Here is a 27112-nt window from a genome sequence, read left to right on the forward strand (position 1 = left end):
GGAAACGGAGGAAACGGGAATCGGAAAAACTCAGTCGCCCTCGCACCACCATTGCTAGATCCAAAACCACCTGATAAAAACCCTAATTCCCACTCGAATTCCCGATCGCCGCCGCCCTCGAACAAAGAACTCCATTGAGAACTCTAGGGTTTCGATCTCTCTCTCCCTTCTCCTTCCTTCTCGGAAATGGTCCTCTCCGGCGGCTCCTCCGCTGGCGGCCACGGAGTCAATCGCTTCTACAACCCTCCGGCCATCCGCTGCAAGCTCCAGCAGAAGCGGCAAGTCCTGCAAGAGCAGAAGCAGCAATCTCTTCGAAGGACGGCGAAGGCCCGGCCGCTCTCACCGGCGGCGTCGCCGGCTGAATCGGACGACTCCTCGTCCAAGACCTCGGTTTCATCGTCGGGCCCCTCGTCTCCGTCCCCGAGACTGGAGCCGCCTGCCGGGAACCTGGAGCGGTTCCTCCAGTCCACCACCCCGTTCGTGCCCGCTCAGTACTTCCCCAAGGTTAAACTCGGTTTGTTAGTTCAAAGGTGTTCCCTTTCTTTGTTTTCTGCCTCTTTCTTTGGTAAATTGGAGGGTTGGCTGGTGGCAGACGAGCGTGAGGGGGTGCAGGAATTGCGATGAGGTGGAGTTGGGCCCGTATTTTAATCTTGGAGACCTTTGGGAGTCATTCAGGGAGTGGAGTGCTTATGGAGCGGGGGTGCCGTTGGTTTTGAATGGGAGCGACAGTGTAATCCAGTACTATGTGCCGTTCTTGTCCGGTATCCAGCTGTTCGTGGATCCATCGAGGCCTAGCTTGAACGCAAGGTATGATTGGGTCTCTGCTATAACTATAGTATGCTAAAAACTGTGTTCGTTATCTGCTGTCTGTCATCTTGAGTGATTCTCTATGGCTATATGCTCTGTCGAATGATAGATATCTGTTATTTTGTCACTCATGAACGAGAAGAAAAGAGGGAAAACTGTTCATTAGTTATATCCCTTGTGGAGTGTTGAGAGCAATCTTGTATACTCTATGTCTTTCGTGGATCATTTGAAAATAGATTTTTTGACACTGGTTACTGATATTACAATGCTATGGACGCTAAATTGGTTTTTTGTATCTTGTTTATGTTATGGTTTCTGGTTTGCTTTTGTGTGCTACCTCTAACTTTTTTGTTATTTGATCATCTTGTTTTGGGATGGATTTTTCTCTCTTCTTTCTTACATACTAGGATGGATTGCATCTTTGATCTAAGTTGTCTGTATCTTTAAAGTTGTCTATATTGTAGTTTGAATAATCATATATATTTATATATTAAAATTTGAAGGCATTGTCTATGAGGCCTTTTAATAGCCATGTTTCTTATCCTACTCACTTCTAACGTCAAAATGGATGGTGTAATTCATTGTTGGTATATTTTAGATCTCCACAAATCTTTTAAAGCTGCACATAGCTAATTCTATAGGTACCCGAATGTCTGACACATTCATGCAGTTGGATGCAAGTGTGTAAGTAACATTGGATACAAAAGGTCAAAGTTACAATAGAATTTGCCGTGAAACCTAAATCTTTGCTTGTTTGATGTTATGGCAAATACTCTAACCGACTACATTTTAAACTTGGGCTGAGTTTAATAAATGAAATCATGTTTTGTAATATTTAAAGAGGAAAGCATCTCTTTCATTACTTAGTTTCAATACATATATTATCTCTTTGTGTGTGTACAAGGGAAGGAGAGGAAGAGGAGGCAGAGGGAGAAGGAGAGGAACAGAGAGAAGGAGGGAGGGAGGGAGGGAGGGAGGGGGAGAGAGAGAGAGAGAGAGAGAGCGAGAGAGAGAAGGGGAGGGAGGGAGGGACAGGTATACCTTCTAGCTCTGATCTCTGATCTCCAGGCCTTGGTACCCTTCGTCCTCATCTTTGATAGTGTCAATGTGGTGTCTAGAAAGAGAGTGGTGGTGGTGGTAACATAACCCTAACCCTAACTCTAGCATTGTCCACAATGGCAACAACGGTTTTGGGACCGAATCAAGTGCCAAGAATGATCATTGTCTCCATCATCGTTGATAGCGGTAGTGATGGAACCCTAACCCTAGCGAGGGGAATCATGAGAGATGGGTGGAATCATGACTCGTGAGAGGCGAGGAGGACTAGAAGAGAGGAGAGAGGAAGATTTTTATAACTGAATCCAGTTTGGTTCCAGGACCAAATCAGATCATTGAACCATTTCAGTTCTTGGCCGGTCCAGTTCAGCATGCCCCAAACTGTCCGGGCCGATTCACCATTCTATTACTTCTTGTTGTTCTACTTCACCATAGCGTGTTAAAGAATGATTGCTCCAGGTTGACATTCACATTGTGCGTTTACCCCATATAATCCATCTCATTGGATGGTTCATTTACAAGACTATCCATATTCCATTCACCTTTGACAAGATGTGTTACAGGGAAGGTTATCATATTTTCTCTTCTTCTTGGAACAACCTTTTTTTTTTTTTTTTGCTAAGATGGATGAATCACACAAATCTAGTATGAATACATCCCCAGTAATAACCTTTTTTAGATGTTCTCTTTTAGCTGCTAATAGTAATTCTCTGTCCTTAAAGATTTGCACATCAAATATTCAAGGTTCATTCTGTATCTGCTAAATAAAATCTGCTTAGGGTTTTAATGAGATATCTTTTTTCTTTTAGTTCAAAGTATTTAATGACTTTGCTCTCACAGAAGCCGACCTGGTGAGGAAAGTGATGCTGACATTTGCCAGGACACAAGCAGCAATGGCAGTAGTGAGAGTGATACTGAGAGACTTGTTCGAGGTATAAGGGAATCCTTGAATAATACCAGCCATGTGGGCCAAGAAAGTTTTTCTAGTGATGATAGTGAGACTTGCAACCAACTGCAGCTACCCGTATTTGAGTACCTAGAGCATCATCCACCATATGGAAGACAACCTTTAGCAGACAAGGCACGTTTATTCTTAATTTAGTTGCAATCAAGCAGAAATGCATATTTCACCTAACAGATGCTGCCAATCTTTGTTGCAGATTTCAGTTCTTGCAAGTAAATTTCCTGATTTGAAGACCTATAGGAGTTGTGATCTGCTTCCCTCCAGTTGGATCTCTGTAGCTTGGTATTCCCTCATCATCTTTGGGTACTAATATCCACTGATTTCCATTTGAATGTGCATCATATTAGTATTTGAGTTGGTTGCAGGTACCCGATATATAGGATACCAACGGGACCCACGTTACAGGATTTGGATGCTTGCTTTTTGACCTTCCACCCACTGTCCACATTTATGAAAAGTAAGGACTATGGTTTTTGTGATTCACATCACATACAAGATGATGGGCCCAAGGTTCACAATATCGATATGTTCCACCCCATGCCGATACCGGACTGATACTTTTTACGGGGCATATACTGAGTATTAATACACTAAAACATCTTTCATATTAGGCATACTAATACTGTGCCAATATGGTACTAGTTCAAGATTCGATATCGAGATTGTGAACCTTAATAAGGTCTGAATTCTAGTGATCTTTTGAATTTTGACTATTGATCTAAAACCTGAATTAGAGAGAGAGAGAGAGAGAGAGAGAGAGGGTAGAACTTGATAACCAAAATTATCTGGCTAATCCATGTATCTTGGTTTTTGGGCAGATGGTAACAATGTATATCCTGAGAGTTATGGTTCTTGTAACATTAGGAATGTCAACAGCTCCGCTGACCTCTCTGGGAAGATACCACTACCTGTATTTGGGCTTGCTTCGTACAAATTCAAGGGTCCTATGTGCACCCAAAATGGGCTTTATGAGCGGCAGCTAGAAAGTTCTCTTTTGCAATCTGCTGACAGGTGGCTTTGCCATCTACGGGTGGATCATCCAGACTACCGTTTCTTCCTCTCCCACCGCAATTCATCTGGGAGGTGATGGTTCCAGAGTTCTGTACATGGCTCTTTCTGATCAAATGGTGTATCAATCCAACCCCGTGTTCCAGAAGCTTTGATTACGAACGCCCCCATGTACTGCTTGCTGCCTTTTGATCCCATTTTGCAAGGAATTGGGTGTGCATTTTTCTCTAACCACAGTTTATATATGCCTTGGAGTTACTATGGATAATTGCCATAGCATATGGCGTTCTATGAAAGAAAACGTTGTAGAATATGATGGCTGCGGGCTTATGGACCTGAAAGAAGAGAACTGTGATAGAGAACTAGGGTGCAGAGGACAATGGCGTTCAGATGCAGCACGAGCTGATGTGATTGATGGCAGCACGAGAGGGTGGTTGCTGGTCGATGCAAAGAAAGGGGTATCACATCCTTTGGGTTTTGTTTTGATGTTAAATGATGTCTATCCACATAATATCTAGTGATGATGAAGAAAATATGTTTAAGTTGGCTACTTATCATGCTCTTGATATACTTAAATGTCAGGCTAATTCTAGATGTTTGAGATGAATTAACTATATGTCACTGTGTTAAATTGTCTTCCCTCTTTTATTCTGAAACCAGAACAGCTAACAGATTTTAATTTACTGCATACTGGTGGGAGTTTTCTATTTAAGCTTCACCTACCAAAATCCATCTCTCAAGTCCTGGAACCACTGATGACCACTCTGGGCCGGTACGGGTATTGAGAACATAATGAACCCATAGAACCTATTTGATGATATTTATACATGGATGAAGAGTCACAAGAAAAGAGAGATTGTATTATGCACGTAGATACTTATTTCTATAGATTTTACTCATTAAACGTGTATTTTAGTGCACTTCTACATGAATGAGCGGTTGTGATTAGTGGCATGTACGGCAACATAGTGCATCCGGTGTAGCGTGCAGTTTCTCTATAAGGAGAAAATATCATGTCACCTTTCAACATGATTTGATCTTGATTACTGTGGGACAAATCTGGAATGGATAACCCTCTCTTTGTTCAGTGTGTTGGTTCTGCCAGTAATCGGTAAAATCAGCATGGGATAAACAACAAAATTGGACCTGAAAAAAATGGAACCGCAGCTAAAAGATAATCAATAGGAGGAAGCTCTTTATTCAGATGGACGATGGCAACCATTTGTTATCTCTCTTGTGTGCGTCAGATGTGTCAAACACTATCTTATATATAAGATCAAAATCAAGGGTTAGCTTTAGATAAATAATGGGTAATCTAGGTTGATCATGGGCTTATCATAGAGGCGCCCTGTTGCCACTATATTCTAAATCAAGGTCGGAGCGTTGCTCGGCTTGCTTTGAGGTTAGTGAAAATCGAACGGAATCAGGTCGGATGAGACCGAGGTGAGGAAGATAGCAATAATGTGAAATGAAGAAAATTTGTAAAGAAGATTCTCCAAATGAGCTTACATGAGGATTCTCGGGCTATCCTTTTATATAGGATAGCATACTGATTCATTACCTGATTTGGCACGACGTATCTTATCTATATGGTAATGGTCGACTGTATGATAACAATGTCGTAACCATCCCACATGAGCAATACACAACGATAATTATGCCGATATGCATTGACTACAGCGTTATCATAACTGTTGGTTTTTATTAACATGAGCAGAGGGGTAACTCGATCTTCTCCGAAGTTGTTCACCTCAACTAATACCAAGGTCAAGAAAGTCAGTCCAATCCGAGATCAAAATGTCCAATATTTTTCCATCAGTGTCGTAGATAAATGGGTCATTAGAAGGATTTACTCGGAAAAGCTTTTTCAACTAGGTGATACATTTTCAGATATTATTTTTATGTTAAAAGTCATCCGATAAAAGTTTGACTTTAAGGCAGATATAATCGGATCAAATTTAACCCACTTTAAAACTCATTTTTATAGAGGAAATCCACGCTTCAAAAAAGTAGTTTTATCAGCCCATAAGCAAGTTGGGCTATAGATATTAGTTGCGTTCTCCAACTTAGAAGGTTTTAAGTTGGAAGCAAGGAAAATGTTTCCCCCAAAATTATATCTCTATAACTCTAAATTCCTAATTATTGCCACTCCCATGATAATTCTTCCAATAGATATCAATTAAATAAAATAAATTATTAATAGATAAGATCATTTCTATGCATCAGTGCACGTTCCTGGATGACCAGCTGGGCCCGTCCGATGTGAAGGAAGATCACATGGCACCCGTCACATAAGACACCCTACTTCTTTCTCGGTGGCTGCCTGTCCTTTGAATTCCAAATACTGCCAACCCTGAAGAGTCTGGATGCTCTGCTACTCTTTATTTTGTTAACATCAACGTTACGATATACTTAGAGAGGCGCCTCTGCGAGCTCTTTTGGAACGGTGGGCCCGAAGATGGAGAGCTAGAGCCGCCCACAGATCAGCATCGAGTGACATAGGTGTTGAAAGTCTCCTTTCTTTTAATGGTTTGTAATGTCGAGAAGAATTTTAGTTCATCTTACTTGTTTTGCTGGCTAAAATTTTATTTTGATTTTATTATATTCTGAAGCGAACTTGCTGGATCACCTGAACAAAATTCGCTCAAAAATAATATTAATTCATGCTCCAAGATCGATTTCAAATACTAAAAATCCTCCTTATTCAACAATGGGTAGTACACAACGAGTCCTGTCCGTATTTCGTCCGCAGAAGGTGTCCCGACCCCTGGGAAACGCCAGGGGCCCAAACCTTAAAACCCCCAAATATTTGCTCTATTCGGCAGCCGCAATGGTGAGCGAGTGACGACACCCTCCACCGCTCCCCACGACCTCCACAGCCCGCCGCTGTGTCTCTCCCCCTAAGAAAGGAAAACTGAAAACCGCTCTCAAGTTTCAATCACCGTACCTCGAAATTTCCAACCATGGAGATTGCCTCCTTACGACTGAAGGAACGAGAAGAGAAATCCTCGAAATTTCTACTCGCAGAGCTCCACCGACGCTGCTCCCTGTGATCCCTGGTAATCCCCCAATGGAGGCTTTCTTTGACGCCTGGATAGCCGGCCTCGAGGAGCTCCAGAACGAGCTCCTCTCCGCCCCACGCGACCGCCCCGACGTCCTCCGCCCCCTCGTCGCCCGTGCCCTCGCCCACCACCAGGACTACTACCACCAGAAGGCCCGCCTCGCCGCCCGCGACGTCCTCCGCGTCTTCTCCCCCCGCTGGCTCACCCCTTTCGAGCGCTCCTTCCTCTGGATCGCCGGATGGAAGCCCTCCATCGCCTTCCGCCTCCTCCGCTCCCTTGACGACGACGACGACGACGGAGACGCCGCGCACTCGCCGGAGCAGCGGCGGGCGGTGGCGGTGCTGCAGAGGGAGACGGCGTCGGCGGAGCGGGCGCTGTCGGAGGACATGGCCCGGGCGCAGGAGGCGATGGCGCTCCCGCAGGTGCTGGCGGCAGCGCGAGGGGTGCGGAACGGGGAGGCCCGGGCGGAGGCGGCAGAGATGGTGGTGCGCTCCCTCGAGCTCCTCCTCGCCTCCGCCGACGCCCTCCGCGCCCGCACCGTCACCCGCCTCGTCGATATCCTCACCCCCGCCCAGACGGTAGACTTCCTCCTCGCCGCCGCCCAGCTCCGCCTCCGCGTCCACCGCTGGGGGATGCGGAGGGACGGCCGAAGCAGCGATTAAGAACACTTCGCGTCTTTTAAACTACTCGTAGCCGTTGGTGTTACAATAAGCCGTGGCTCGTCAGAAACTTATTAAAGGGGGTACGTTCGTTATGCCATCGGTCAGTACGAACCTCGAGGGCTCATATTATTTGAATACGTCAATGCGTTTGGGCTCGGTCTGGTGTTCGTTGTGTTTGTGTCTGTCCCAAGGAATAAGCCTTTAAACCCCACGGAAATTCAAGTGGCTATATCCGGAGTGGCCATGCAAGCAAAAGTAACTTGTGGGTTGTACTGTTGCTTTAATATAATACTATACATATATAGTGTCTACTTTTTGAGAATTTTCCTACACGTGTATACTTTTGACAATATACGAACTATTTCATTACTCTATCATGTTCGAACAGAATGTCATAGGACTCACTGTCTGTAAAAAGATGTCTGTTTAGATGTTTTGCTACACATTAAATTCAAATATGGTATTTTGAAAACTATATAGAGAAGCAGCATAATTTTCAATCTAGGTCCTCAGAGAAAATAGCATTGTAATGCTTGTTGTCATCATATTATTCCATGGTTTGCATATTAAAGGATGCTACGAGGACGGCAAGATTTTCTAAATTAGTAAGGTAACTATTTTTACATACAGTGCATCCTTAATGCATCTTACGTATCTTGCTTGCCTAGTTTAAATATAGTTTGTTAATTAGTAAATCAAATTCTAGGAGTCTACCCGACATCCTCTTAGCAGTAGTTGCTCTTTTTATTTTGTTTGGGTTGGATTCCACCATTACAAATATTTCTTATAAGATTATAATTAGAAAATCAGATTTACTTACTTGTAAGCTAGTATTTTTGGACACGATCCAATTTGTATGTTACTCATCTAATTTACGTTCAACTAAACTTATCCATATCCATAAAGCACCGCATCAACAATTTATCAGAACTTATCCTTCCAATCTCCAAGAGCCCGAGCCTTCTTAGTTTGTCTAAATATTCGAACACAATCAAAAGATCAACACCCCATTATCATTTGAGCCCTATTAGGTCGGATCATCCAAGCCCTATAAAGTTGCCTAGTGCATCCTTAGGCCTCAAAAATTATACTGGTCGAGATTTTTTCCAGACATCGAGATTCTTCTACCTATTATCTCTATAATCAGTTTTACATATTTTAGGCTGAGTATGTTTATAGAGAGGCTAATAGGGCCGCGGATTGGGTGGTCTCGTACGTTGTTGATCACTCGAGGAGACTCTGCGGGTTGGAAGAAGGAAGTTATCTAAAGCACTTTAAAAATTGCTGTTTTTTTATTTTTTTAGATGTCATACTAGATACTAGAAGTGTATGAGCCTAGAAAGAAAAAAAAATCTAAACTAAGATACAGGCTATCCGACTCCCAAAAATGTCCATGGACCACCTTAACCTCTCCCTACATTTAGCCACCCGCATAGTTTTAGTTTTAGAGCCTCAAAAGTGATGTACGCTGTCTGGTACACGACAGCTGCTCCGCTTCTTCGACCAATAGACGGGATGAAGGGAGGGATCGGTGATTTTGAGCTCGCTTCTCGGAGATAAGGTCGCACGAGTGCTCAAACAAACAGGGGAAGGAAGCAAGGAAGGCAGGCAATGGAAGCGAAGCTTTCTAGGATTTCGCGGACCCTAACCCCTTCTCCCATCCAAGAGCTCTCCCATCTCGCCCAGCGATGCGGCGCCATCAATCTCGCCGAGGGCTTCCCCGATTTCTCTGCCCCTCCTCACGTTAAGGAGGCCGCCATCTCCGCCATTAATGCCGATCTCAACCAGTACAGGTCCTCCTTCTCCACCTCCTCTTTTCTCGCGGGTTCTCGATTTTCTTGGCGATTAGATCTTGATATTGGAAGCTTAAAATCTAATTCTCAGCAGTTGACTGAGAGCTTAGGAGGTAGAAATGGAGTTGGAGGACACTGGTGAGCTTGTAGGATGGAGCGATGCCGTTTTTGGTTCTAGATTCTTGTTTGAAGGGGAAATTGTTTGTTGGATGGAGATAAATTCACAGTTGAGGAGGTGAAGATGGAGTGGAATTGTTTGTGACTTCTTGAGGAAGATGGACTGAAATTGAGGGATGTTCAACAAATGTGGATTGAAAAGGCACTATTAACCAGTAAAGCCCGCATCTGGGGCATGGAATGTTATATATTAATTTCCCCCGAATTCGAAAATCGTTTGTCTTATAATAAAGCAATGGCACTGAAATAGGAAGATTTGAAGCGAGAGGTGTTGATTTGAGGCAAACAACCCATCATTTTTGTGAGAGGTAATAGTATACGTGGGATAGCTCTACTGTCATCTAATTTTATCTGTGCAGTTTATTTTAGTATCCAATAAATCATGAAATCAAGAACTTAATAGCTTATGCAGAGGCTACAGAACTGTCCATGCCCCTTTGGTTACCACAAAGATTTGTTTTCATTCGTGCTTGGTTTGTCTTGATTTTATTTCCAATAATTTAGGGATATCTTTTTCTTCAAGGCATGTGCAAGGCATCTGTGACCTCTTGGCAGCAACAATGAGACAAAATTATGGTCTTGATATAAATCCTCTTACAGATGTAGTGATATGCTGTGGCCAGTCTGAGGCATTTGCAGCAGCGATATTTGCAGGTATGTATACTTGTGCATGTTACTGGAGCCTTTGCATACAAGTTCTTTCTTTTTTATTCTTAAAATTTTAAGATCAATTCCACTATAACAGCAATCAACCAGGGTGATGAAGTATTGTTGTTTGATCCTGCTTATGAAACATATGAATCATGCATCGCTTTAGCTGGAGGAATTCCTGTGAGTTTCATCTTCTTAATTTTAACCTCTAATAGGCTTTATGGAATTCCATGTGCGAAAAAATTGAGAACTTCTTGCTTGTGCATCGAAGATGGGGTTTTCCCATCCATTTTTCTGCCAAGAAGTGGAAAAAGCAACAACAAGAAGATTACGTATCAAATGTACATCTAGCTTGTTGGATACTGAATTTTCGCAGCTGAGTGAATTCTATTGATTGCTCAATTCTTTAATGTTATATGACTTGTATCGTCTTGAGTGAATAACCTCCTTGATTTGTCTAAGCTGTTTCTCTGAACTAGCTAAACCAATCTGATTACTGAACTGCTAACTGGATGATTTAGGTCTATGTGCCATTGGATCCACCTTACTGGACTCTGAATGTTGACAAACTCATGAAATCTTTTACCAGTCGAACTAAAGCTGTGGTTTTGAACAGGTGACTAATGATTGCTATAGGAATGGCATCAGAAAACAGTGTTCTACAAACATTTATTCTGTATTTAGCAATTTCTGCATGTGAAATGTGAAACAATAAACCCATATCCTGTAGAAATAGTACTATTCTGTAGATTGCTGCTTGTCTTCTTAATTTGATTCTTGATGCCCTATCTTTGATATATTCTATTAAAATCTCTTAATAGTTGTAGCAGTACTTGGTGTTTTCATAACTTATATGTTCTAACGTTTAGCTATTCTTCTCCTTACCTCATTTGATATGGTTTTCAAAGAACTACCCTGCCATTGGATATTATGTGTATGATTCATTAACGTAAAACTGACATCAATTATCAAACTGAACTTATTCATGATTTCATGGTCAAGGCAAATCATGATGTTGTAAGTTATACCTGAAACCAAATGAACTCTGACTTGAAAGGGAGCTTTCTTACAAATATAGTATTTCACATTGGCAGACCCTCTGTTTATATTTGGATGTGGTCGTTTGGATATTTTGCATTGGCTTGTTGTCCCTACATGGCTGCATTTGTGATTCTAGCAATATTATATCTATTTTCGACTCTCTGTTATACTATGTTAAGACTTTTAAATGATAGTTAAGGTCATACTATACGTTGGAGATTAGTTTGTGCCTCTGCAAATCTGATACTGATTACTGTTACTACAATATGGAGATTGTTTATTCATAAAATAATGTATAATTTGACCAAATTAGCAGTGTTGCAGGTGAAGCATAGAATTCAAATATATTTTGGACCTGACTCAAGTCATGATTAGCCCATCTTAAATCCAGTTCCTGGATTTGATTAAATCATCATTATTTGTGACTGTTACAAGTGATGAATCAAGGTGTAAATATCAAAAACTTTAAATGAAGTTCAGAATTTATATTGGCAGGCTGAACCAGGTTGTTCAGGCAAGGCCTTTTAGCACAATTTCTTCCACTTCTATGACTGTATAAGTGCTAATTTACTAAAATTTGTGGTGTCATGGCAATCCTCTGGACTACTACTAAAGGTTCCTGTTGTTTGCATGACTCATCATAGGTCATAATATATAGCTAGTCGCCTAGTCCATTCAACTAGTGGTTTTTCTATATTCTTTGAATGGATTTAATTTACCTCTACTGCACAGAAAGCATACTTATGGCACCTTGATTTTCATATGTTATATTGTTACTTATTCTTAAAGTTTTTGCTCACTAGAATAATATGAAGTACTGCAGTTAATCTTCTCATAAAATTTTAGATTTGTGCAAAAAAAAAAACTAATTGACGTTGGCACAGTCCTCACAATCCAACTGGAAAAGTTTTCAGCAAGGAAGAACTTCAGGCTATTGCTGGAGCTTGCTGCAAAATGGACTGCTTTGCTATTACAGATGAAGTATGCATTCATTTTCTTTATATATATTCTTCATGAATTTTATCATTAATTCAAATAAATAAACAGCACATAATATTCAGAAAATGGCTAAATATTTATATCAGCAGTCACTGAATTATATGGCCTTTATATATCTTAATTAACTTCAATTTAATAATAATAGAAATAGTTAAAGAAGCAGGAAGGTAAGAAAAAGTTGTTGAAAATCAAATATGTTGACTTTTCAAGTATTAAAATCTTCCAAATCCTGTTTCAACTGTGTCATTTGAATGCCTTATTCATGTTGATTCCTAGGAGATCGTGATATGCTAGACTTGCATAATGGTGGTTGTTGACTTATTCTCTCATATTGATCGACATTTCCCAATGACCAGGACACCTGTTGTTGGTCAAATTCAATTTCCCAAATGTTATGATCTAAGTCTGAATCATGAACTATGTCTACTCCTGCATTTTGTCCTGTGAGATGGATGTCATAATGCAGTGTCAGCTAGGCTTATGCTTGAAGTACAACAATGCTACTGAGTTCCTTATGTAGCAACCTGTGGGATTTTGCAAAGTGATGTAAAACAGATCTCACAGAAAAGTTACAATTTTACAAAGTTTATGTATAACTCCCTGTTTCTCCCTTTTGAACTGGCACTGCATGGCTGCCAGAGTGGGTTTTACGTGTGAGATTTCATGTACTACTAAAGCATTTTCATACTAAAATCACGACAACAATGCATCAAGGGACAAACTATATTAGTTTCAGTTGGTGATACGAAAGAAATTCGAGCATTCTTTTTTTTTTTGATTTTTTTTGTTTCTTTGTTTTATTTTATCTGGATTTGTTGCTATGTCTATTGCATTGTGAGAACCAAGACTTTCTCTTCATTAACAGCTAACCTAATCCATATCAACAAGACTGCTTCAATACGCTCAGGGCTACTATTGTCTGCAAGGTAACAGCTGGGTGATATACCTCTGTTCCTATTGATTTTTTAAGATATAGAATTAATTGACTAGGTATCCTTGGAATATCTGATGAAGCTTGTTACCTTGTTATAGATAGAACGGTAGTTATTAAGTCGATTAAATGGTTTGTTATGTGTCTAGAATGCGAACCATGCCTCTTTGGCAGGGTATCACTGCTTTTAGTGGATAGACTTAAGAATAAAGGCAGCAAGATGTAACAAGAGTTGGACAAATGTATGAAGATAGACGGTATTAAGTTCAACATGGAGTATATGGTCCTTTTGGTCAATGGTCAATATGAAGCAATCAGACTGAATAGAGAGATAACAGTTTTTTTTTAAAAAAAAGACCTGGAGATGGATCTACTATTCTATATCTTATATTTGACACATAGAATGCTCGGCTCGGTTCCGCCTTTCGAGCCTTACCGGTGGCTCACCGGTACGGTTCCACTATTAAAAATGGCTCGCTGCCGGAGTCGGAGAAGGCGAAGACAAAAAGAGAGCGAGTGGGGGAGGGAGGGAGAACGAGCGGCGGCGGAGGGCTATTGGGTGGGGGGGGGGGTCTCCGCCGCACCCCCGCGGCCCTCCGCCGCCGCCTCTTCTCCCTTCCTCCCCCACTCGCTCTCTCTTTCTCTTCTCCTTCTTCGGCTCCGGCGGTTTCCTATCTCGGTACGGGCCCGGCATGGCCCGTACCGACTCGTTTCGCCGGAGAACTAGTATAGTGCTCGGTACCGGTTCCTCCGACCCTGCCGGGCCTGTACCGACACGTTCCGCCGGAGAACTAGTATGGTGCCCGGTACCGATTCCTCCGACCCTAATTTTGCATGACCATATATGATGTTTGTGAAGCATTTATTATGTTCGTAAGAATGATTTGTCTATATTTGGTCTTGGATGCAACTCTTATTCTTTATAGCCATGATGTCCTAATAATTTAAGTTATATTGCATTGTATCATGCAGAAAGTTCTAGAAAAGAAATTTTTAAGAAAGTTCCTTTTTACTCGTGAATTTGACTTGATTCACTGAGAGAGATCTGTTCCTTCCTTTCAGGCATCCTTACTCCTGTATTTTGCTTGATTCACTGAGAGATGCTCATTCCTTCCTTTCAGGTATATGAGTATATAACTTTTGACATGCAAAAGCACATATCCATTGCCACACTTCCTGGGATGCAAGAAAGGACCGTCATCACATCATCCTTGTCTAAAACTTTCAGCGTCACAGGTGAGCGCCACCTTCTGTCATGATTGAGCTGCCACTCTAACAGACACATGATGCTGAGAGCAGTACCTCTTTACTGATTCTCAGCTGACTGGTTGTTATCCTCTGGCAGCTGAACATTTGGAGAGTCTAGAGTGCTGCATGCAGGAGTTGTTACATCTTGTGCAATCAGCATGTTCTGAAGAAGTTAAATATTTATTAGATCTATTTTTTCTTCATATGAAGTGCATATGCAAATTGTTACAAGCATTTCCACTAAATTGAGAGAGATTTTTATTAGGGTCTGCTATTGTTTGCAAACTGTTCAAAAATGGATCTAATAAATCTAGATGTATATCACAAGTAATAATGTGCAAATTAAGCTAAAAATTATGGTATTCAAGTTGTTGCAGTGGATGTAAAAATGAACAGTAGATAAATTTAAAAAGTACAGATAATTAACTAAAGTATTTTTCTTCTTTTCATTGTGCTTATAGTTCTTTGGATATTCTAGGCTCTCTTCAATATTTTGTAAAGGCCTCCATTTTGCAAAAGACAGTATATTCTCTTCTTGTCGAGTGTATTTGTACAGGTCATCATAGTGATGATTATGAAAAGTTCACAGGTTGGAGAATTGGTTGGGCTTGTGCTCCAGCCAGCATTGCATCTGCAATAAGAAGCATTCATGTCAAGATCACGGATTCAGCTCCTGCTCCTTTCCAGGAAGCTGCTGTTACTGCACTGCAAAGCCCACCAGCATACTTTAAATTTTTAAAAGCAGTGAGCATGCATTCTTCTAATTAAAGCAACATCTCTTTTCTCTGAATATAAGTAATCCAAATGGGACATGTGGCAAGAAGGTTTATTCCAGTTATTTGATTTTGCTTGATGTTAAAGGAGTATGAGGCAAAGAGAGACTTTGTTGTTCAGATGCTCTCATCGCTTGGTTTTCAAATTCGGTTCAAACCACAGGGTTCAGTTTTTGTATTTGCAGAGCTACCTGAGAACTGGTTACTTTCTGATGTATGTGTTCTTCAACTGCTATGTCAGACTTTTTAGACTTCTCCAACTTTGTAACTTTGTAGGTCATTATGCTTTAATATTTAGTATGAGCAATAAAATAACTATATGACACTTAAAATTTTGCTTTTCAATTAGAAAAATTCCAGAATTCTACTTGACAGGTGATGGGAGCGTAAAATGGCACTTGAAGCAAATTGTGAAGATATTCCTCACAATGCTGAAAATGGGAAATCAACTGGCTCAAAACTTGCACTTTAAGTTTCAGTGGAATGGAGCTTCTCCGCACCTTTCTTACGTCTCTCTAGTCAAACCCAGCTAGCTGTCTTCATAAAATTTGAAGTATAATATATGGTAGATGCAAACTTTTCTAGTTCGTTGTGTCTAAAACAAGGGAAATTATTAACTTATTACTAATTGTTTTAATAAAGCACATGATTAAGCATAGTTTCTTGTGAAGTTGGACTGAAATATCTCTTTTAACTATTAAATAGTTCATCTTCATGAACTTAAGATGAACATACCGTCTTCTTGTTCGTCCTTTTTTGTTTCATCATTTCAAAGAAATGATGGGAGATTGCCTGGCTCAAACATTTGGGGAAACACATCTCAACATTTGAACCTGGAAAAATTCCTCCAAATGGAAAAGGGTAACAACGGGGTTCTATCCCAGTTTAGCATGTGCTGGGATTATTCTGGCTGTTCTAACTAGTTTTTTAGTTTTCTTTATTGGTTCTTCACTATTGTTTCCTATCTGAGATGGATTTTGATTCGCAACCTAGCTACATGTTCTATGACAACCAGAAATGGTTGGTGCTTCACTAGTTATGATGCAACAATAATTGGTTATCTGGTGAATACATCATTGCTTTGCAGTTAGAATTCGTCACGGAGTTGATCGAGAACGCAGGGGTGGCAGCTGTACCTGGCTGTGGTTTCTTTCATGCAGATCCTAATGTTCAGGAATACCGCAATAGATATGTCAGGTTTGCTTTCTGCAAGAGCGAGGCCACTCTAAATGCTGCTGCTCAAAAGATGGGAGAGCTTTGTAAACTGCAGCGGATGCCTGGATCTCTGATCAGAAAAAAAATTCTGGAGTAAACCAATTCTGGCCTGAAGTTCAGCAACTGATTGGTTATCCAATCTCATGTAAGTTAGAAGAAAGTTGTCTAACTGTATTACATTGACATCCGTGCAGCATTTAATTAATCCATGCTTCTTGTTTCGCCTACATGGATTTGAGTGCTCTCTCTCTCTCTCTCTCCCCTTTATTAAAAATTTTATCTTTTCTGAACTGTGATGCTTTTGAATATTTATGCTGGACAGCTGGAGTGCCTCATCTATATATACAACCCTCAAAGAGTGGAAGGTATCTCGATCATCAAATCTAGTGCACATAGAGAGCTGAAGTTATTGACATTAGGCTGGAGTTTGGTTTGTGCTTTTATGAGGGACAATATGGGGATTTACTTTGAACTAAAGCCTGCACTTCGTTACCGACATTAGCTCAAACTATTGGAACTGGTTTAGATCGCCATATATCGTAATTCTTCAGCATTTGCCACCTCATGTGGTTCACCGCAGCTGGGACGGGTTGTGCTTTCCAAGATCTATATGGTTTCAACAAGGTAATAGCGAGATGTTATCTATGGGTAAGGAGCCCTTTCTTGTCAGATGTTTTAGATACAAATACAAAAACTGAGGAGATCCACGAGCACAACAATAAACCAAGCTTGGATTTTTTCGGATGCACCACCCGATAGTGGAACCGAGGACCCCTGGTTGCCAAGCAAAGGAGTGTGGTTACGGAGGCAATCCCCAGTCACATGACATTCAAAATTTTATTAAAGCACTAATTCAGATTGCATCATAAAGGTAACATTTTTGTGTAGCAGGTCCAACTCATATGTACTCTGACTAGGAAACAAGAGTGTTCCAAATGGATATGAAACTCAAGAGTGTAAACTGTGATCTTTCGTTCAGCATAACCTTATACTCCAAATTGTTTCGTGGTTATAATGCAGATGAGTAGATGAAGCTACTTTTAGACATTTTCAGTGGCTAAAGAATTCATATATAAGCTTGGACTTTAATTTAATATGGTCAACTAAGTTCAAAATCACTTAATCAGAAATCTTAAAGTTAATATTGAGCACGGCATGCTAGTTTGGGATTAAGGTTTAGTTGAGCTGGAGCCGACACCCATGAGTTTGGGGTTAAGGCTTAGTTTAGTTGAGTTGAGCAGATTACTCATGCAAAATTTTTATACTTGATTTGCATTGTTTGACCAACTCACTTGCCATTCCAAGTTTAGCTTTAAGTGTAAATTATCAGAGGACGATAGAGAAAGTTCAATTGGCAGGAATTTGCATCAAATACGGTCCAACATATTTGACATGGCTGAACTTGGTGACTGATTTCAAATCTTTGCCTTAATTTCAAATCTCTACCTTATCACAGACATCACAAAGAATGACAGGTGTGGGTAAGTTCAGTTTGAGAGAAGAAAAGAAAAGAACCTTGCCTTCTTGGTACGGCAATATGCTGCTGATATCTTGTGGTGCGACTCGCCTGAGCATGACCTACCTCGTAATGGACAAGTAGACGTCATCCATATAAAAAATGAAGCAAGTCATGGTAAGAATACATCTCACTAATTGGAGCATCAGCATAATATAACTGCATTCTAATCTGAGTAGTTTTCCAAAGGTAGATAATTGAGGGCATCCATAAAATACATTATAGTTTAATTTCGACATATTTCCAAAAGTCGCCGGCTGGAAACTTTGATCAGTTTCAACGACATCAGAAAACCTTCATATGTGACAACATTACATCCTTAATTTAGTGAATAACAGATTAAAGTTACAAGATTTGCAAGCCTTGCAATACAAATAGCCACCATACCATCACCCACTAGCAAGCAGCAACTCATACCCGAATAAGCTATCGAGTATTAACCATTAAGTTTAATCAGTTATTGAAACTTATGTGTATATTGTATGATCAGCATCCTGATATAGTATACTGTACACATGCATCACATTTATATCAAGAGTTAAAATGTCTTCAGAGGACCCATCTTTTGAAATAGCCAAGGGCATGTGAAGAACATAATAGAAAATTCTTCTATGATGCACATGTCACAGCCCAATTTGTACCCATTTTAAACTACATTGAAAAGAACTTCCAAAGACATAACTAATAGTCAAATATGAAGCCTTACAAACATAAGGCTCATCTTAATTCTGTCCTAGAAAAGTAATATATGTTATTTATAATTTTTAGAACAAAAATGTTATTGCATCCATGCCTATTATTTTTTCTTTATTAAATTGTTTGCTGTATATTCATTTAACGAGTGGCAAAGTATTGACATCCTATTGGACTATAGATTATATGAATATCTAATTAGAATGTTCATCTTAAAGCTTATTTAGAATATTTTTCATTTTTCTGTAGTTCATGTAATATTTACTTGCGATTTACATAACTTATATAGAATCAGAACCCCCTGAAGACATTTTATGGTTCCATTTTATCCTGATCTACTTTGTCCATCATAGTCTTGGAATGTCGGAGAAAACCAACCCAGCTGTGGGCAGAGGAGGAAAAAAATCTCAGATGTAGACAATATATGTTAACCTACAGATGCATTGCGCACAAAATTGTACATAAAGAATTTGACTTCAGCAGGAAGAACTTATAAGGTACCCACTACAGCACTAGCTCCAATTTTCGGAGCACGGTCTATAGCAAATCATATGCTTCAGAGTTTATCCTAAAGTGTAGCAGGTAACCTTGAAACGAACATGGTCCATGTTAATCCAAAACTTGAAAACTGTGACTGCACAGTTTCCTTCTCATAGACAGAAATTTACTTTCAGTAAAAATAAAATATGACCCCTCCCATCCTGTTTATACTTATTAAAAAAATCCAAGACAGGTAAGAAATTGCATATGATGAAGAAAGAGTTCCATATCTCATTCGTGAATTCGAAAAATAAAATAAAAAAGATCTTTTGAACAGATGCAAGGCTGTGTAACATGAATTTTAGTTACAAATTTGGGAGAATAAAAAGAGATGGGAGATTGCACCTGAATTTGGGGGAGAAAAAAGAATACATCTATGTACAACGACTGAAGGAACTATCATCATTTTATATATCAGCCAGGCGTCCTACAAGAATCCCAAATCATCTCCATTCAAACTTTCAGTTCCCATTATTGGGCAGTCATTAGCATCATGTCCAAATTGCCCACAGCAAGGTGCTGGATAATGCCTCCTTTTCTTTGACATCTCTACCCCATCTCTTGCCCGTCGTTCTTTTAGCTTGCCCAAAGTATAAGATTCATGAGTATGCCCAGCAGCAAAGCTCTGGATAATGCCATCAGTGTCCTCTACTTCTGGTATAATCAGCGACTCAGAAGGGCTCCCATAAGCAATATCGCTCATACCATGTGTGGAACCAGGAAATTCTCTAATGCGAGACAACACCATGGCTACTTGTTCCAAAGCAACCTCAAGTCGCTCATCTGACTCAACTGATTCTGCCATTAGAGTAGACACCAGAGATTGCAATAAATGAACTCGTTCAGCATGTTCTCTCAGAGCAGTTCTAGAGCACCTAGTCAGAGGCAAGTTGACACGGCGCCAACGACTAGGTAGGTATTCATCTGGAATGCGAAAGCAATTATTCGTTGAAAGAATACGAAGGACATGCCTACAAAGGATTCCTGTAAACTCAAAATGATGGCAACTACAGCTTATGAGCTCTTCCTGAGGTGCCCAAATTACTTTGCACCCTCCATCCACCTGTTTATGGTGTCTCACAAGAAAGCATCCATCTTCGATTGGAAATGATGCATATTGTGGAGCTAATACAAGCTCCTCCTGGAGCTTGCAAAAGGCATAAGGGGTAAGGACAGTAGCTACATAGGACTCCATAGGGGACCCTGTTTTGAGACATATCTTGTGGAGCTTTCGTTGTGATTTTTGTTTTCCTCCTACTTGATCTTTAGAATCTATAATAACTGCCACCTGCAGATAAATCAAATCAAGGATCAGATAGATAATATATAATAACAAGAAGGAAATAAAAGATAATAACTACGCACTTGCTCTACAAAATGATCAAGCTGAGATTGTGCACTAAGAAACTGTTGGATGAAAGCATTTACTGACTCCGAATATATTGTTGCAGTCATTCCTGCAAAGAAGTAACATCTCAAGTATGGCAATGCCCAATATGTCCTCAATGCATATAAACTGGCTATATGCTTATTTGTATGAAGTGAATAAGCATTAACCATTTCCCTCCATTCAACTTCAAATTCCTCAACTACCTCCATATTATAAAGCCGGTGGAACTCAGCCTTCCAATAATCATACCGTGACCCAAGAAGTACTGAAAACCAATCAGAAAATTTTGCAATGATGTGCCAAATGCAGAAGGCATGCTTTGTACTCGGCATTTCAACAGAGATTGCCTCTTTAAGCCACATGTTTTGATCTGTTAAAATTGTTTGTGGAGCCTTTCCTTTCATGAAACCCAAAAATGTCTGCGATAAGGTAAACAGAATGTTAGGGTAACAATCACTAATTTTGCAAGAAAATTAAGTGCTTTGAGTAACGGTCTTTACCGGCCAGTATGGGACAGAGCGTACCATACAAGCAGGGAAATGCTACCCCCCCCCCAAACCAATCAAATGTTGGTACCAAGGAATTGTATACCAACACTCACATGATCTGTACCTGTTCGGCACCAGGAAAGGTACCAAAACAAGTACTTAAAACCTTGTTAATTTCATACCTTCAAAGCCCAAGAAAATGATTGCATATTTTCATCTCGTAGAAGAACACATCCAAAAAAGCAATTCATTCCATGATTATCCACTCCAATCCAGATTCCTAATAGCATATCATAAGCATCGGCATGGTGAGTTGTGTCAAAAACCACCGCATCTCCAAAAGCTTCATATAACTGAACCGACGAAGCATATGACCAGGCAATATGTTCCAATCTGTTATGTCCATCTATCTTAAATTCGTATTTGAAGTTGGGATCTTCATCTTTGAATTTCTTGCACATCGCAAGAAGGTCAATAGCATCATGATCCCGATCCACCTTTTTAAAAGATTGTAGTAAGTTCCTTACATCTATTTCTTTAAAGGGTAGACAACCAAGTTTCACGCCTTTCTGAAGCTCCATTAGTCTCAACATTTGCCGTACAGACATTCCTGCTTTAGCAAACATGCAAATGCGGCTCTTATCATCTGCTGATATGGTACAATAGGCAGGAAGGTGATGCACTTGGTTTGATTTCAAGAGTTCATGGTTGTGGACATTGCTAAAGCCAGTGACACGCCATTCAGGGACATCAAAGTCTGCCCTTTTAACTATCCTCATGTATGCCTGGCATCCACAACGTGATGATTTTCGATTTCTCTGCGCCTTGCTGTCATCTGATTGCTTTGCCTGAGGAAATCCACCACGATGACAGGTGAAATCCCTTCTGGTGATTCCTCGACCAACACCATCTTTTCCTCTAGTGCGATGACGTCTAATAGAGAAGCCACATTGCTTTGCAAAGCTGCAATAAAATTCATAAGCAGCATCCTGAGATTCAAATCTTTGGCCAATGAATGGGACAAGATTTACAGAAGTTTGTTTTGATAGAATTGCATCTTCAGGCATTTCATCTATGGAGTCAACATCTTCTGGAGATAAGTCAGTGCTGATATCAGGAGCATCTATAACCAGCCCAGGATTTTCTGATGCTTTGTCCGTTATAGATAAACTTGAGCTAAAATTTGATGCCTGATTTAAACACACATTCATCATTTTAGTGAAGTTTAAATTCAAGCCTATAGTTTTAGCGTAATGAAAAGCTAAAGCTAACAAGCAGAAATGTGCCATGTAAAGAAATTTATAAAGCAAAGCAAACAACACAAAGTATGCCTCCCAGTGGGGTATATTTTATATGTGAAGATAGAACAAAGAGAAGACAGAGTATACGAACAAATGATCGGCGATATACATGAACATTGGCTATGCAAAACCATAAACATGTAACTTCTAATGGACAAACATGCTGCTTGTTAGCAGGAAATGGCTTGCAAGGTGCAGCGAGTTGTAAACAGTATAGTGATACTCTTGAGGACAAACTATCAGTGACAGTAGTAACAATTTTCCGGCCTTTGAGATGACTGCCTCCCTCATATTGTCTAAGATTCCATATTAAGATGCTCCTGTTCCAGAAATAACAATGCTAACCAGAAGGTCTTGTTCTAATATGCAGCATCTGCAGTGATACTTCATCTTATGCATATAATCATAGACCTTCCAGAGCCCTCTGCACTATTGACATCCACGTAATAGGTTTAAGATTCTCCTCTTCTTGAACCTTATTATCAGTGCCAAATTCAAGCCTTACCTTCTTGGGTTTCCTCATGTACAGGAAGCATCATGACCTAAAAATTTCTTCTCTGAAGATTTCAACTAAAAACTTATGATACTATCACCCTCCCATATGAAGAGCACAGCTACAACTGAAACAACGTTTGTATAAATATGTGTATTCTGCTCATGATCAAGCATGAAGGAAGACAGCTTTATCTTGTACCATGCTAAGCTAGCAGACACCTAGGCCTAGAAAGATACATTAGATGTGTGGAACTATTGGAATTCTAAATGATCTAAAATTTCTTTTGTGTTTTAATCAAGAAACATCTTCTTGTTATAAAAGATGACTCTTTTAGAACTACACTGTACCTCCTGATTAACATTTAGAGATTTTCTCTTTACCCCATGGTGTGACTCCATGATAACATTTACTTCTTAAGGTGATAACTCTATATCATCTAGGTTGTGAATATGAATATCCACTATTATATTTATTTTCTGGCTTGGTTCAAATTTATTGAAATTATCATTGAACTCTCCCTCAAACACCATAAATCCATATCATGTTTTTATATCCATCCTTCAAACTAGCCTCTAAAATGGTTTTCTCCAACCACTGGTGCCTCATAAGATTACAAAATTTTAAAATGTATTTACCCTGTCCAGTTTATGAGAAACCATATAAATTCATCTTCCTCTTAAAACTATAGAGATCTTACCCTAACCCATGATCCTCCATCCCAGGTCAACACTCTTGCATCTTGAATGCTCACTAGCCACATGAGCAACATGTTCTTGCATGACTATGCAAGACATAAAGACAAATACATATGTACATACACATGTATATATATCATACATATGTATAAAGAGATACATATTAAGTTATATTATTGTAACAAGTTACTTCTACTGCAATTTCCATTAATCACTCCAAGTTATGAATTTGTCAGTGTATACTCATTATAACACACCATGATCATAGTCTCATTATCATCTGCAAAACAAAAGAAGAATAAAAACAATTCTATAATAATACATCAAGCAGTTTGCTCTTATGGCTCTCCACAAATATAATGCACCCTTGTAGTGTTACCTCCAGTCTAGCATTGTCATAACGTCTTCTTCTCTCTGGATCAGATAGGATGGTATAAGAATAAGAAACCTCCTTAAAATGCTCGGAAGCTTCAGGATCATCAACATTTTTGTCAGGGTGGTACCTGTTCGATCACTCAAAATAAGATTATGGAAAACCAACTAAAATCTCAACTAGAGGGAGGATTTAGTATTAAAGAGAAATAATTAACACATTGATTTTTTGATTTGTAGGGAAAACCAACTAAAATCTTAATGAGGGAAGATTTAGTATAGATAGAAAGAACGAACACATGGATTTTGTGACTTGTATTAGGCAAACAGTAGAAGACACAAGAATTATTTGGTGAACTTTAAGAGAAAGATATGCTCAGCAAAGCAATATACGGAAATTATTAAGGACATGTATGTGAGACGGTGGGAGAAACTGCAAGCATTAGATGTAGTTAGAGCAAGTGAAGCAAGTTTTTGATATTTCAATGCCTCTATAGAAAGGTTGGCAATAGGGTTAGACCTCGTTAACTTTCCATATATGAACTAGTGGCTGATATTTACAAGTACATGACACAGTATTTTGTTTATTACTGGACATAGAGTTGAAAATAAGGTCTCAAACAAAGTTAGTGACCCAAGAAGATGGCTTTGACATAAACTAGACAGATGTGTACACCATGGTAAAACTAGGAAAGATAGAGTAAGAATTGTGCAGGAGTGACACCAGAATAGTACAATATAACTAATTTAGTGATATAGACATGTTAAAAGAAAGTTTGATGATACTCTAACAAAGATAGGTGCTTTAAACTATGTTGATGAGAAGTTCCCAGTTAACATGGATGAAAGATGAGAAGTTTTCAACCAACATGGAATGGAAGTTGTGAGAAAGGATCCAAGAAAAGCTTGAAGCAACCTTGGATGTTGCTCTTATTAAGAATGACTAATGAATAAGGATCCAAAAAAGACAACCCCAAATGGGAGGGACAAGGCTTAATGGAGATGGTTAAAATTATGTTCTACTATATTTAGAAAAAAAAAGAAGAATAGAGACAAGAAGAAGTAATGACAAATCAAAGCATATCAAATGAAACAAAGAAGTGCTTCTGGTGTACAATGTTTCAACAACTTTGAAGCTAAGGAGTTGTCAGTTGAGTATAAGGTTTGAAAAGTGTCCATTATATATAAAAGATTCTTGGATAACAGCTGATATTAGCTGCTATCTTGTTATATCAGCTATCATATAACTCGTGACTCATCAGATTATTATCAAATTCACATATCCATGTCAATGAGAGGAGGGGGTGAAATCCATCTTACTAACAAGCACATAATCAGACAGCTCATTGTTATTGTCCGTTATTTCTCGTTACAATAACTATGAAGAGCGATTCTAACAAGCACTATTATATTCCACAAGAATCCAATCAAAAACCGGGGCAGGCAAATAACGGCCGTTATTTCAGTTATAACAGTAAACAAAAAAAGTTTTGCGCCCGTACATTGGGACACGAAACCAGCATAATTTGGATAGTGATATAACGACCGCAGCCAGAACTTTTCTGGTTCATAAATATGTCGGTCTTTACGCAAGAGAATGAAAACAGCTTAATTTGCACTCCAGAAAACTACATAGGGGAGCCATTTTTATCCAAGTAAAAGGATCGTACATCCAGAAAAAAGAGCACGAAAAGAAGCACACAAATCACAAGAAAAAGGTGTTCGTTGATCAAATTACCTGAGTGCTAATTTCCGGTAAGCAACCTTGATCTCGAGGCTTGAGCAAAACCTAGAGACCCCCAACACCTCGTACGGGTTTCTATGTATCGCCGGGCGCGATGGGTTCTCCATCTCTCCTTGAATCGATCACATCTCCATTCCCGCCAAACCCCAGCTCAAACCATTCCAATTCATAAAAAACAAACCCTAACCCTATAATCTCAGCGGAAAATCGGAATAACTTCCAGCAAATTAGATAAAAAGGGAGGAAAAGAAGAAAACAGAAGAAAGAGCGGGAGAGGAGAAGACCGCATCCATGCAGAGGGGATGGAGGCTGGATTTATCGTGCACCGCCGGGATGGGCGGGGCTATCGTGCTTAGGGGTCAATAGCCGTCGGATCAGGGATTCCGACAGAATCCTCGCCCTTAACTCGCGCGTACGACTTGGGGCTCACGGATGCGACGGCCCGCGCGGCGGGAACGGGGTGGAGCGCCGCCTACGCTCGGCGCAGGTTAGAGGAAACCCTAGGAGATCGTGGGGGGAGAGCCCACGTTGTAGGAACGGGATCTAGCGTGCGCCGTGTGGAGCTTGTCCATGTAACAAGCTTTTGGAGTGGGGTTTCGGCCTTTATTTCCCAGCCCAATTGGTGACTGGCATATGAAGTGAGGACGAATGGTTGTGATCCATTTGAATTCAAAATTGATGGGGGCAAAATGGATCGTCCTGCTCAAGACAGGAGACCACCCTGTTTCGGTCAAGCAAACCTCAACACCGATCCGGCTAGACCTCGGTCCTGCTGAAAGCCAGTCCTATCTCGGACCTCGCCGAAGGCCGAGCTGATCTCGGCTAGATCTCTTCGCTATTACGACTTGCAGCAACCTCTTCTGGTGATCATAATAGCATCTCGAGCTCGAGCTCGGGATGCCCTGCTACATCGACTGCAAGCCCAAGGGCTCCCTTGACTGCAAGGATTGCCTCGGCCAAGTTCAGGGTGCCCTATGCGACGACGCGCCTCAACTCGAGCTTGGAGCGCCCTGCTGAGTAGACCTCAAAGTCAAGGAGGCTAGGCCGACCTCATTAAACGTATATTATGGCCCCCAAGTTGGCCCGACCTCAGTGCCCTGCTAAGCCGGCAAGGCCAACCTCGGTCTCCGTCAAAAGGCCAAGCTATTCTCACCCAGTATGCGCTGCGGCCATGCCTTGCAACAACCTCACCGCACCATACTTCGCTTGATGACCACACCAAGATACATTAATAAAGCACTACGCCTTGCTGCCCCAATCATGCCTGCTGACAAAGGTCATACCCTACGATACGCATCAGCGCCATACCGCGCGCAGGGACAGCTCAAATCGTGTGCTTCAAGCAAACCGTGGCCGCGCGCCACTTGGCCCGCGCCATCTCCTCTCATGATGATGACGGGTCATATCTTCGCCACCTGGGCACCTTCGCGGGGACTATAAATAGCCCCATCAAGTAACGCCTAAGAGAATTTTGGCCAACATAAACTACA

At 40.4% G+C, this 27112-nt stretch overlaps 4 protein-coding genes across 15 annotated transcripts; 3 read left to right on the forward strand and 1 right to left on the reverse strand.

Moving 5' to 3' along the window:
- On the forward strand, nucleotides 1-4469 carry LOC103720029. Of its 2 annotated transcripts, none has more exons than XR_005510968.1 (6): nucleotides 1-504; nucleotides 593-807; nucleotides 2704-2944; nucleotides 3024-3109; nucleotides 3193-3506; nucleotides 3646-3753. XR_005510968.1 is itself a non-coding variant. In XM_008809545.4 (6 exons), exons 1-6 carry the CDS (start codon nucleotides 187-189, stop codon nucleotides 3912-3914), a joined length of 1221 nt encoding a protein of 406 aa, XP_008807767.2. In that variant the 5' UTR covers nucleotides 3-186; the 3' UTR covers nucleotides 3915-4469. The 2 variants fall into 2 exon arrangements, 1 of the variants encoding a protein (XP_008807767.2); XM_008809545.4 differs by having other exon boundaries at nucleotides 3-504; nucleotides 3193-3284; nucleotides 3646-4469.
- Nucleotides 4470-6484: 2015 nt separating this feature from the next.
- LOC103720042 (protein DOG1-like 4) lies at nucleotides 6485-7881 on the forward strand. The gene has a single exon (XM_008809565.4). It carries the CDS (start codon nucleotides 6906-6908, stop codon nucleotides 7557-7559), a length of 654 nt encoding a protein of 217 aa, XP_008807787.2. The 5' UTR covers nucleotides 6485-6905; the 3' UTR covers nucleotides 7560-7881.
- Nucleotides 7882-9033: 1152 nt separating this feature from the next.
- On the forward strand, nucleotides 9034-16614 carry LOC103720030 (kynurenine--oxoglutarate transaminase-like). Of its 9 annotated transcripts, none has more exons than XM_026809580.2 (10): nucleotides 9232-9352; nucleotides 9447-9837; nucleotides 10053-10183; nucleotides 10275-10360; nucleotides 10702-10796; nucleotides 12106-12202; nucleotides 14273-14387; nucleotides 14989-15143; nucleotides 15261-15386; nucleotides 16260-16614. In XM_026809580.2, exons 3-10 carry the CDS (start codon nucleotides 10090-10092, stop codon nucleotides 16482-16484), a joined length of 993 nt encoding a protein of 330 aa, XP_026665381.2. In that variant the 5' UTR covers nucleotides 9232-9352; nucleotides 9447-9837; nucleotides 10053-10089; the 3' UTR covers nucleotides 16485-16614. The 9 variants fall into 9 exon arrangements, with proteins under 9 accessions (XP_008807771.2, XP_008807772.2, XP_008807768.2 ...); XM_026809581.2 differs by having other exon boundaries at nucleotides 9263-9352; nucleotides 9444-9837; XM_008809549.4 differs by lacking the exon at nucleotides 9447-9837 and having other exon boundaries at nucleotides 9034-9352; nucleotides 15522-16456.
- A 1124-nt stretch (nucleotides 16615-17738) lies between these two features.
- LOC103720032 (protein FAR1-RELATED SEQUENCE 11-like) lies at nucleotides 17739-26205 on the reverse strand. 3 transcript variants are annotated; one of them, XR_001880128.3, is made up of 6 exons: nucleotides 25617-26205; nucleotides 23886-24009; nucleotides 21197-22204; nucleotides 20502-20945; nucleotides 19482-20424; nucleotides 17739-17965 (listed from the first exon to the last, which is right to left on the reverse strand). XR_001880128.3 is itself a non-coding variant. In XM_008809554.3 (5 exons), the coding sequence occupies exons 1-5, from the start codon at nucleotides 25727-25729 to the stop codon at nucleotides 19564-19566; spliced, it is 2550 nt and encodes an 849-aa protein (XP_008807776.2). In that variant the 5' UTR covers nucleotides 25730-26205; the 3' UTR covers nucleotides 19343-19563. The 3 variants fall into 3 exon arrangements, 2 of the variants coding, with proteins under 2 accessions (XP_008807776.2, XP_026665379.1); XM_008809554.3 differs by lacking the exon at nucleotides 17739-17965 and having other exon boundaries at nucleotides 19343-20424; XM_026809578.2 differs by lacking the exons at nucleotides 17739-17965; nucleotides 23886-24009 and having other exon boundaries at nucleotides 19343-20424; nucleotides 25617-25701.
- Between the last annotated feature and the right edge of the window lie 907 nt (nucleotides 26206-27112).

The sequence above is a fragment of the Phoenix dactylifera genome, chromosome 3 (assembly GCF_009389715.1).
Source record: "Phoenix dactylifera cultivar Barhee BC4 chromosome 3, palm_55x_up_171113_PBpolish2nd_filt_p, whole genome shotgun sequence".
Taxonomy (NCBI): domain Eukaryota; kingdom Viridiplantae; phylum Streptophyta; class Magnoliopsida; order Arecales; family Arecaceae; genus Phoenix; species Phoenix dactylifera.